Source organism: Argiope bruennichi, chromosome 4 (genome assembly GCF_947563725.1).
Source record: "Argiope bruennichi chromosome 4, qqArgBrue1.1, whole genome shotgun sequence".
Classification (NCBI taxonomy): Eukaryota; Metazoa; Arthropoda; class Arachnida; order Araneae; family Araneidae; genus Argiope; species Argiope bruennichi.
In genome coordinates, this window is record NC_079154.1 from 364,618 (window position 1) to 377,365 (window position 12,748).

General features: G+C 41.2%; 1 protein-coding gene across 1 annotated transcript; it reads left to right on the forward strand.

Moving 5' to 3' along the window:
• Positions 1–731: 731 nt before the first annotated feature.
• LOC129965607 (uncharacterized) lies at positions 732–1,802 on the forward strand. The gene has a single exon (XM_056079647.1). It carries the CDS (start codon positions 732–734, stop codon positions 1,800–1,802), a length of 1,071 nt encoding a protein of 356 aa, XP_055935622.1.
• Positions 1,803–12,748: the final 10,946 nt, after the last annotated feature.

Genomic DNA, 12,748 nt, shown 5'->3' on the forward strand with positions numbered 1-12,748 from the left:
TTGCACTATTACATAAGTCATCCCAAAATTTTTGTTTTGCTTGTTTACTATAAAATTTGAATCTGCTTGCGAATTTTTTGTGAAGAATTCAAAATTTAGTTGAAATACATCTTAATGCTTTCTTCCGATAAATGATTTTAAGGTTGTAAAGTTTGTGACAGGTTTTATCCCACCAGGGTGGGTATTGTTTGTTATTCAAAGGTATTTTTCTAGTATCATTGGATATGATTTCTGAAATGTTTGATGAAACTGAGTCTAGGTTAAGATTTGTATCTTCAAAAAAAAAAAAAAATTCCGATTGAAATAGACTCCTTAGGGGCTCACCTACTATAGGTGAGTACGGGTGTCCCAATCCCGAGGTTACTCCTTGGACTTGGCGTTAAGGGTGGTCACTGTCCCCGGGGGTAACTCCCAGTGTATAGGTTCCGGCTAGCACCAAGGTGAGTGCCGAAGCTGAGAATGGCCAGAGCCGGTGGCTGCCTTCCCTTGTTGGGCTCCGTGGTGGGCGGTGCCGTCGGGCCCGAATCTTCCTGAATATTGCATGGCTCCTCCCAAGAAGGGTCCCTTTAGTGGGCATCATAAAGCACCAATTTCCTTCAATAACAACGAACATTTCATATTTTGTATTAAAAAGAATTTCCGAAAATAAAGAAACATTCGAAACAGTCTCCCCCTTTCTTGTACAAAAAGCTATAAATGCTACAGTCGGCGAAGTTGCATCGATTCGAAAGATGAGATCTGGTGACTTGCTTGTGGAGGTTTCTTCTCGAAAGCAAGCACAACAGATACAAAAACTTAAATCCTTGGCAACAATAAAAGCTTCTGTAACCCCTCACCAATCACTTAATAGCTCTAAACGTGTCATTACCTGCGTCGAAATACTAAATCTTCCCGTAGAGTTAATTGTTTCCGAAATGAAATCTCAAGGTTTTACACACGTACGTCAAGTTTCTATACGACGTGATGGACAACTTCTTGAGACGAAACATCACGTGTTAACTTTTAAAACTCCTAAATTACCCGAGTACGTATATGCAGGCTATATAAAGTTACCGGTGAGGCCATATATTCCTAATCCACTGAGATGCTTTCAGTGCCAACGCTTTGGCCACTCTAAAATGAATTGCCGCAGGTCTCTCACTTGTGCCCGCTGTGCACAAAAAGGGCATGATAGCCAACAGTGTACCGCAGAAGAAAAATGCGTAAACTGTGGTGGCGATCATCCCTCATATTCTCGATCTTGTCCGCGCTGGGCACTAGAAAAGCAGATTATGACAATAAAATTCAAGGAAGATTTATCTTATTCCGAAGCCAGACGCAGGGTTAAAGCACAAACCCCAACTCCTGGTGTCAGTTATGCTTCGGCAGTTAAGAAAACTTTCTGTGAGAATTGCTCCTGTGAGAACTGTTTAAAATATGCCAGGAAAACAACAAATAATGAAAACACTTCCGATTCCGATACTGAACATTCTCTGAAAACTAAAACTGATACTCAAAAAACTATTAGAAGAAAATCCAAATCGCAGACTTCGCTGACATTAAACTTGGCGAAACGTAGCCTTACGACAAAAGATCTACGAAAGGAACTAAAAAGTTCTGTATCAAAAAATTCCGTCGCATTGGGGTTAGCGATGCAAGGTGTTGTCAATAAGGACTTGAAGTCCATCTTTGGAGACACACTTAATAGCCCCGATATTAAACTGCATCCATCTGAGGATGAATATGAGCTTGGTATGAGTTGCGATGATCATGCAACTCCAACAGATGCCTCCTCTCTTTCTCCTCCCAAATCACTCTCTTAATGGGTACCTTCCTCTCTTGGAATTGTCGCGGCATTCGGCCCAAACTTCATGACATCAAGTCTATTATTAACAGATTTTATATTGTTTGTTTTGGTCTTCAAGAGACCTTCTTGAAGCCAAATTTCCCAATTAAATTACGCGGTTACAATTGTCTTCGGAAAGATGCAGACAGTGGAGCTCATAGTTCTGGAGGGGTCTGCATCTTTACTTCCAATTTATATACGAGCAATCCTCTCACCCTACACACCTCTCTACAGGCTGTGGCTGTACAAGTTCATGTAAAAACTTTGGTCACAGTCTGCTGTATTTACTTACAGCCTCATGATGTCATTCGTCAACAAGATCTTGACCAGTTAGTGGGCCAGCTTCCTTCGCCTTTTATCCTGCTTGGCGATTTCAACGGCCACAGTACGTTGTGGAGTTCAAATTGTACAAATTCTCGTGGGCAGCAAATAGAACAGTTCATTTCTAATAACTGTCTATGTTTACTCAACAATGATAAAAAGACGTACTTCTATGAACCCACACGTACCTTCCACAGTCTTGACTTGGCCATATGTTCCCCCGAACTTCTGCCGTTGCTAACGTTTGCTGTTAGCACCGATTTACATAATAGCGATCATTATCCTATTATCGTCTCCCATATTGATAGCGGCGGTGAGACTTATTGTCCTCCGCGTTTCTTATTTCAGCGGGCAGAATGGACTGCTTTCTCTCAAATGGCAGCTATCACAGAGACATTGGTCAATACATCAGGCATCTCGGAAGCAGTTAAAAATGTCGTTGAAAGTATAATATGTGCCGCAACTTCCACTATTCCAAAAAGTTCACCGCGACAGACCATGGTGGAATGACGCCTGTCACGACCGCCACAAACATCAGAAAAAGTTATGGAATATCTTTCGAAGGTATCCTACTACGGAGAACCTCGTCGATTTTAAAAAAGCAAAAGCACTTGCTCGCCGTATACGCCGTCGTAGCCAGAGGGAATCCTGGATTCAATTCATATCCTCTATCACATCCAATACCTCCAGCAAAGTTCTATGGAAAAAGATAAAGGCTGCTAATGGGATATATCATGAATCCTCCATTCCTGTTTTAAATAGAGGGAATGTGAAGTATTATGACCCATTAGACGTAGCCAACATTCTGGGCGAATCATTTGCACACGTCTCCGCAATTAATTCGTATAGCCCTGCTTTTCTAGCAATTAAGAATCGCGCGGAACGGTTGCATTTAAATTTTAGTGAGCGAAATACTTCTCCATATAATTGCGAGTTTAGGATGTTTGAGCTAGAAACAGCATTATCTCATGCCCATGATACCAGTCCCGGGCCTGATGGGATTACATACAATATGCTCCGCCATTTAAATAGAACTTCCCTTACGAACCTATTGTTATTATTTAACAGAATATGAATCGAACAGAAGTATCCTTCACAATGGCGGGACGCTATAGTGATTTCTATCTTAAAACTTAACAAGGAAGCTTCTAATCCTCTGAACTACCGACCAATTGCACTAAGAAGTTGTCTTTGCAAGACCTTTGAGCGAATGGTCAATTCTCGACTCGTATATGAATTGGAGAAACAAGGATGCATCTCTCCGTTGCAGATTGTTTTCCGTAGAAGTAGAACTATTTCCGATAACCTCGCATTGCTGGAAACCCAGATACGCAACGCATTTGTCAGAAGGAAACACCTTGTCTCCATTTTCTTCGATATAGAAAAAGCATATGACCGTGCTTGGAGCTTTGGCATGCTTTCAACTCTTTTTAACTTTGGCTTTAGGGGAAACCTGCCCATATTTTTACAGAACTTTTTATTATATCGGACCCTCAGAGTTCGTTTTGGGAACTTTTACTCAAATCATCTTATTCAAGCTGAGGGGGTTCCACAAGGAAGTGTCCTCAGTGTCACCCTTTTTATTATTCATCTTAGCCAGATTTTAACTTATTTGCCTTCATCTGTACATGCGAGTCTCTAAGTTGATGATTTGCAGATTTCATATCAAGGAAGCAATATGAATCTTATCGAGCGGCAATTGCAAAATACCGTGAACAAATTGGTTACTTGATGTAATAACAACGGTCACAGTATCTCGCCGGAGAAGAGTCGATGTGTACACTTCTGCCGTAAGAGAAACATCCACCCAGATCCAATTATTAACATTGGAAATGTACCAATCCCTGCAGTGAAGGAAATACGGTTTTTGGGAGTGATCTTCGATCGCAAGTTGACTTTCCTTCCGCATATTTTACATCTGCGGAAAAGGTGTGAAAAAACATTAAATATATTGAAGGTGCTCTCCAAAACATCATGGGTGCTGATCGAACCTCCTTACTCCGTATTTACCAGGCACTCATCCTTTCCCGAATTGATTATGGTTGCATGGTGTATGGCTCAACACGTCCTACAGTGTTGCGGCGATTGGACACCATCCACCACACGGCTCTGAGGATATGTTCCGGAGCATTTCGCACTTCTCCAATAGAGAGCTTATACGTCATATGTCCCCAGTTACCTCTTCATTTAAGGCGTACCAAATTATCAGTTTTGTTTTATTTCCGCACACATTCCGTACCTCATCACCCCATTTATCACAACAAACTTCCAGTTGGTCTACGTAAACTTTACGATGCCCGTCCTGCTTGCATTCTGCCATTCTCTGAGAGAGCCAAAATGATATTACACGATTCGGACTTTAACGATGTAACAGTCAAAGTTCATAACCCTTTTATCTTCCCACCTTGGGATATCCCGCAATTTTCATTTCTGAATCCATTCGTTGGTTTCGATAAGTCGTCAACAGCTTCTGTAGTCTTCCAACAGCTCTTTTTATTTCATCGTTATCAGTATTCTTTGTTTGTGCCAATTTTCACGGATGGCTCGAAATCAGCTGGACATGTTGGTTGTGGTGTCATACTGCCATCTGATACACTGAGCTACCGACTTCATAATTGCTGCTCTGTTTTTACTGCTGAGTTGATGGCAATTTTCTCTGCTTCCCAGAGAATTCCACCTGCTCCTCAGCGTAATTTCATTGTTTATTCTGATAGCATGAGTGATTTGGAATTGCTGTGTAATTATGATAATCGGATACATCCTATCGCTACCCGCATTTTATTCACTTTTCGTTTACTGAAAAACAATGGTTTTAATATCATTTTTTGTTGGGTTCCGAGTCATGTAGGAATATCAGGTAATGAAAAGGCCGACTCGGCTGCAAAATCTGCGACATCTGACTTAAGGACTGGAATACCGTATTGTGACATTAAGATGGCATTTTCCCGCCATATAATTTCTTTTTGGCAAGAAGCATGGGATCGGCAGACGCATAATAAACTACACTCTATAAAACCTACAATTGGTTTTTGGCCCGTTCTTTCTATACGTGAGATGGATGTCAAACTGACTCGTCTCCGTATAGGACACACACGATACACCCATAGGCATTTCATTTTTGGTGAGAGGGTACCAGTGTGTCCTACATGTCATGTTGATTTTAGTATCAAACATATTTTAATTGAATGCCTTGTTTTTAACCCTGAACATGTTTACCATTTTTCAACATCTTCAACAACTTTAGAGGACTTGGTGGGAGAAAAATTCCACCGAAATATTTTTAACTTTTTACGAGCCATTCGTTTTTATACTTGCATTTAGCACCTTTTACCGTTTGTTAGTGTTTTGCATGGTCTCATTGCTTCTCATTAAGTTTTCATTATCATATGTTAATACCCATGTTCATATTATATTACCAGAAATTTGATTTTTTAAAGTGCTATATTTTAACCAGTTTTATGTTGATATCATAAATTTTATATTTTATAATCTGCTCTGATTTTACCGTTTGCGTGGTGCAGTATAACCAAACGTGGTTCTTGCTCCATAAAACCGCAAACAAACGCATTGGTTTTTAACTAAACTAACTGATTGTGGTCCGTAAAAATTGTAAAGTCCTAGCCATGCAAGTAAAATCGAAGCTTCTTCATGGCGTACACTATATTGGCACACTCTTTTTCAGTATTGTTGTATTTCTTTTCCGCGTCTGCAAATTTCTTACTTAGATATTAAATAGGATGTTCCTTGCCTTCGGAATCGAATTGAGACATTACAACTCCCATCCCTACATCCGACACGTCAGTTTGAACTATAATTTTTTTTTTTTGAATAATCAGGGGTATGCAAAAAGAAATTTTTTTTGTCAAACTCCTTTTTAATTCTTGGAATGCTTGTTCGCATTCTGGCGTCCATATGATATGCTCTATCGTCATCCTACCTTTCAATGCATCGGTTAAAAGTGCGTCGATGACAGAAATTTTTTTCACATAGTGGGCGTAATAACCCGCTAGCCCAAGGAAAGCTCGTATCTGAGTTTTTGTTTTGGGGGGTAGGAAAATCCATAACCGCTTTGATTTTTGCTTAAGCTGGCGTTCGAAAGTCATTCCCTACCATATGTCCTAAATATTTCGTCCGACTCTGCGCGAGCTGACATTTTGATAGTTTCACGGTTAGATTTGCCACTATTATTCTTTTAAGAAGCTCGTCAACATGTTTCAAGTGTTCTTCCCATGTTTCGGAATGGATCGTAATATCGTCTAAGTAAGGCACTGCGTACTCCTCACAATTCCCTAATATTTCATCCCAACATCCTGGCTACTGCTATATCCTGACAATGTCTCATGCGTTTTATTAAGTCATACATGTATTTGGCTACCACCATTTCGTTTTATTTCGGTGCTACCCAGTGCTCGTACAACAGCACTTCCAGTGTTCTTAGGTTTTTCCCGTGAACCAACTCAGCGGAGCTAAATCATGTGCTCTCGTGGGTGACAGTTCTCAAAGCTAACAGAGTCGCTAGAAGATTTTTCTCCCAATCCTTTCCGGACTCTAAACATAGTACCTTTAGGAGTTGCTTAATGGTTTTGTGAAAACGCTCGACCGGGTTTCTTTGGGGATGCCGCACGGATAAATGAGTGACTTTTATTCCGAATTTATCAAAAAATTCCGTAGTTAAATAGTTAGTGAACGTCGTACCCCAATCACACTGTCTCTCACGGGAAAGCCGCATTCTACTAAAGACGTTTAACATAGCGTTTATCACTGTTATTCACGTAAGGTCTTCTATAGGAATTGCATCCGGATATTTCGAAGGCATACACATCGCCGTTAACAAATATCGACTGCTTTTCTCACTAATGGGTAATGGTCCTACGCAATCGATATTTAATTTGCTAAAAATTTCCGATATAACGGGAACTAATTTGAGAGGGGACTTTGTCTTTTCCCTCGTTTACCGACTCGCTGACAAGGATCACACGAATCATTTCCTTACGCAATTTGGCCAAAAATAATATTTTAGGGCCCTATCTTTCGTTTAAGTTACTCCTAAATGTGCCGACGTCGACTCGTGGCACATCTCCAATATTGTCGGTCTGAATTTTTTCGGTACAATTAATTGAGACCTCGGATTCCCTAAATGATCTTTCGTTACCCTGATGAATAATCTCTTTTCCTTTATAAAACCATCATATGCTTTTTTGACGCGTTCTCTACACTCTTTCAAGGTTTCGCAGTCCCTTTGTGCATTCGAAAATTCTGCCTGGGTTATCTTGAACGGAGTGAATAAATCTTCAACTCCTTCCCTTATCTCAATGGGTGGTTACGATTCTTCCCTCAGTTCCATATCAGGCTCTAAGACCTTCTCGCTTCCAACCCCTTTTCCTTGCGAACGAGTAGTGACAGTATTCCCAGTGGCGACACTAATGCGTTTCTTAAGTAACTCGGCGGTTGCATTACTAAGAAGGTAAATTCCTTGATCGAGCGATGAATCGACAATAGCGGCCTTTGAGACGACCTCCCCAAACTCTGGGCTAGTGAGCTTTACATGTATGTACCAGAGGCAAACACGTCAAATCTAAGTCCAACGATTGTTTGACCCAAATTACCACACCGGTAAAATCCGCATTACTGACGTAATTTCGTGTAACGATATCTACGCTGGCGCCCGAATCCCGGAGAAATTTGATTTCCGATCCGTTAACGGATCCTTCACTTATATACGGAGCAAATAATTCATTTTCGTGCGCTCTTCCTACGTGATTCATCTGCTCTGTCGGTTGATTTATTTTTAATGGCGGGCAATTCGGTCTTAAATACGTCGTGGACAGACATTCATAACACTGTAATTGTTTCCGCTGATCAAAATTGTTTTCCCTCCAATTCTTTTGTGGGCCTGAATTTCTCCACGATTTATTCTCAGTGGATTTAGCGGTTACCTGTCTTTCCGCGGCTATATACTTCTCATCTTTCTTAGGCGAAAACGGTCGGTTTCTCTCAACAGTTCTTTTTTCGGGGAATTTTACAAAGCTGGATTTCATCCACACCGATTCGTAATGGTTCAATCTCTCGGCTAGAACAAAAGGATCCACGAAGAACGACCATACGTCAAGAAAATGGTCTCTTATCTGACTCGGGACGCGTTTTTTATCTGGTCGGTGATTAGCAACTTTTTTAGCCCGATGAAATCCGTCACGCCCGACCCCGAAAGACAACCAATTAATAAATGTTCCAAATCAAAAATTAATTCTTTCCATAATGCGGTCGGATTTTTCTGATGGCTCACGAAACGTTGCCTATATCAGTTTTTATCTTAAATCTTTTCAGCAAAACTTGTTTAATATGCTCGTAATGCTGGGCCTTATCCTCCGGTTCTTTCACTATGATTTGGGCCAAATCTAAAGGCAATACTGACAATAATTGAGAGACCCATTTGGCCTTATCAATTTCGGAGAACCCCCGGGGGAGCATCTCGAAATGAGGATGAGATGCTTCCGGCATGGTGGTTGGATCTCGCCACTCTGGAGGGTACACTAATACGTGGGGGATCTGACTCCTTCCATCGATGACGGGACGTACTTCCTTCGGGGAAGGTTGTACCGTGACCGGTGATGGCCCTTAGGACTCAACCACAGTTCCCGCCAATGTTGCTTTTGCGGCGGTCCGGTCATTCAGTTTTTATGATTTAAATCCGTGTGCCTTCGTGGCGAGTCGGAGAGTCAGATGGCTGACTTATCAATCTCGGAGGTTTTTAATTGTCTCTCCAATAACGTAAGATAAATTGTCGCATCCGTTTGGTTACTATCAAACTTAGGCATTAAGTGCTTAATATCTCTTCGCGGTCTAGAATTCCAATTTCGTTTCGAATGTTAAGCTATTAATTTCAGAAGAATTAGATATTCTTAAGAGATCCAACTCAAATTCCTGTTCACGCTTTTTTTCAGCTTGTAATTCTGCCTTTTATTCGGCCTCTACGCGTTCTTCTCTTTTCTGTGCTTCCACTATAACCTCATATCTGTCTTTTACGAAGTCTAGATCAATATCTGGGAGCTCTTTAATGTTCCTAATCAGTTCTGTTACTTTATTTGAGGGGTCAGTTTCGACCCCTAATTCTTCCGTCAGGAAGAATAAATCTATTTTTAGCGCTCTGTTTAAGAAAGCCGTTTCTCGATTTAATCCAACTTACAAATTTACTAATAATCCCACTTTCAAAAAAAAAAATTAACTACACAAAAATCTCAACCGATTCTAAACACAAGGAACTCCTTTGCGTAGCAACAGTACACATAAAATACACTTGATTTACAAAATACACGATGATTTTAGTAAATATCTCACCAATTTTGTATAATTTACTGAAATCCGCAGATTTCTATTCAACTAACTACTGCCAAAACTGTCACACAATTTTTCTACTTAATACACACTCAATAAAAGTCAAAATTATCATTCATCATGCATTTGGATCAGCCATTGAAACCTATGGTTACATTTAGCATTTATAAGTTAGCATTAATTCTATATATCATGAACAGAACTAGTGTACCAAATTTTTAATCTTTTACAATTTTTCTCAACTAATTAAAAATTTTCCCTACTGAATTGCTTTAATAGCCAATTGTAAAATCCTACACTGAAATTCCAAATTTTACTTCAGTAATCAACAGTTACTTTTTATAACAAAATTTCTACCTCTGGAAAAAAGGAAAGTTAGGAAGCACTCACCGGTGTACAGGAGACTAAGGCCATTTTTTCCTGTCGTTAGTTGTTCCTGGTTAGCTGACACCAGGTTAGCGGTAGAGGGGAATCAAATCGAAAGGCCGTCTCAGGTAGGGTGCGCCTCTCTATAGCGTTGAGTCCACTCGTCGTTCTTGCAGCTGGCAATGGGGTCAATTCACGGTCACGTGTCAGGTACTAAACAAACCGCTTCTGTTCAATTTCCAACCGTTCTGCGCATGTCGTGATGTCTGCCGATAACGTTGTCGAAACCATTGTTTAGTAAATATTACGCTAGCCGATCAATTATTAAAAACTTCTGATTTTTTTTAAAGATATTATCTTTTCCAAATTTTCTTGGTTATATAATTTTATTTCTTATATTAAAATTTTAATTAGTATTTTCAATGGAATTATTGTTTTGCATATTTAATTATTTTAAATATTTAATTAAAATCGCTTTCTTTAGGTGAGTACGGGTGTCCCAATCCCGAGATACCCAGGGATCTTTACTCCCTTTCAGTACGCTCTCCTCTACGCCTTCGGCTTTCTGCTGTGTCTTTCCTTCGCTCGACGGCAAGCGAGGGAGCTCTCCATGAGAAGCTGTCGCCGATCTGTTTGCTTCTTGCTTCTCATGGACAGCCAAAACCCCACGTGTTGGCCGTGCGTGGCGACCCAATAAAAAGATGGGTGGTGCACTGTGGTCCCCTGTGTATCAATCGGCCGGTAATTATCAACCCAAGTTGTCAGTCTGCTAGGGATCAAGCGAATGGTGTCACTCCTTGGGCTTGGCGTTAAGGGTGGTCACTGTCCCCGGGGGTGACTCTGAGCGTATAGGTTCCGGCTAGCACTAAGGTAAGTGCCGAGGCTGGGAATGGCCAGAGCCGGTGGCTGCCTTCCCTTGTTGGACTCCGTGGTGGGTGGTGCCGTCGGGACCCGAATGCCCATCAATATCGTATGGGCCAAAAACACCTTTCTCCCTTCAGTGGGCGTCAAATGTTACCGAATCAAATACAAACCATTTCACATTTTGATACATTTTTCACCATTAAAAGAGTTTCCGAATCCAAAGATACTTTTCACTCGGTATCACCATTTCTTGTACAAAAAGCCATAGTAGCAACCGTCGGTGATGTTGCAGGTATACGTAAACTGCGTTCTGGTGACTTGCTTGTAGAAGTTAATTCTAAGAAGCAAGCGCAGCAAGTAACCAAACTAAAAGCATTAGCTACAATACCAGTTACTGTTTCCCCTCACTCTTCCTTAAATTATTCGAAAGGTGCATAACCTGTGGAGAGCTGTACAATGTTTCTCTTGAAGAAATATCTAAAGGATTTCAACAGCAAGGAGTAACTCATGTACGCCGCATAACCATTCGGCGGGATGGGCAACTCATTAATGCAAAACATCTCATCCTCACTTTCCATTCGCCTAAACTGCCTGAATTTGTATACGCCGGATATCTGAAATTACCTGTTAGAGCATATATACCCAATCCCTTGAGATGTTTCCGATGTCAACGTTTCGGCCACTCCAAAGCTAATTGCCGCGGGACAGTAACTTGTGCCCGATGTGCTGAAAAAGGTCATGAAAGCCAGGAGTGCACTGCGCCAGAAAAGGGCGACAATTGTGGTGAAGATCATGCTTCCTTTTCGAGACTTTGCAAACGTTGGACTCTCGAGAAACAAATAACCACTCTTAAGTTCAAAGAAAACTTTACATATCCTGAAGCTAGACGTAAAATACTAGCTCAAACACCTACGCCTGGTTTAACCTATGCTTCTGTGGTACAGAAACAGATTTGTGTAAACTGTTCTTGTCCAAATTGTGTAAAATCTGCCACCCACACAAAAACACTTGAAAAACCAACTGATTCAGAAACAGAGCATTCCACAAACAATGAAATTGAATTCTCGAAACCTGACAAACCTAAAAGAAATAAATCAAAATCTGGAAAGCATTTGAAATTACAACTTTCAAAACGTGGTCTTTCTCCACAGCATATTAGAACAAAACTTAGAAAATCAGCCTTAGAAAATCAGCTTTGGGACTCACAAATCAAGGTCAGTCCACAAAGACCTAACGTCCATTTTTGGTGGCACATCCAAAAATGTAGACCTAATCGCACTTTATCCATCTAAAGAAGAGGATGAAGAACTTAAAATGAGTTGCGATACTTCGCAACTTCTCAACACTATCCCTAATCCTTTACTTGAATCAAAAGTTTCTTAATGGATAAATTCGTTTCATGGAATTGTCGTGGCCTTCGGTCCAAACTGAATGACATTAAGACCATCCTTAACAACTTTCATCCTATCTGTTTTGGTGTTCAGACCTTCTTGACACCTAATATCCCCATCAAAATACGCGGTTATAACTGTGCCTGGTTATAACTATTCCCTGGGAACCTCGGGTGTCCCAATCCCGAGGTTCCCAGAGAACTTTACTCCCTTTATGCTTATTCTACCCTACGCTTTCTGCTTTTTGCTGTGTTTTTCCTTCCCTCGACGGCAAGCGAGGGAGCTCTCCATGAGAAGCTGTCGCCGCTCTGTTTGCTTCTTGCTTCTCATGGACAGGCAAACACCCCACGTGTTTGCCGTGCGTGGCGACCCATTAGACCGGTGGTACATTTCGGTCCCCGGTGTATCAATCGGCTGGTATCCCAGCCATTTGGCTGGTCTGCTCAAGGGGATCAAGCGGAGGAGGTCACCTTCTGGGGCTCTGCGTTAAGGGTGGTAGACGTTCCTGGAAGTGGCTCTCAGCGTATAGGTTCAGGCTAGCACCATGGTAAGCGCCGAGGCTGGGAATGTCTAGAGCCGGTGGCTGCCATCCCTTGTTGGGCTCCGTGGTGGGTGCTGCCGTCGGAACCCGAATTTTTTTCTGACTCTT

Excerpts from the sequence above, each read along its gene's own strand:
- LOC129965607 (XM_056079647.1), top strand. The coding sequence starts at position 732 with ATGAGATCTGGTGACTTGCTTGTGGAGGTTTCTTCTCGAAAGCAAGCA.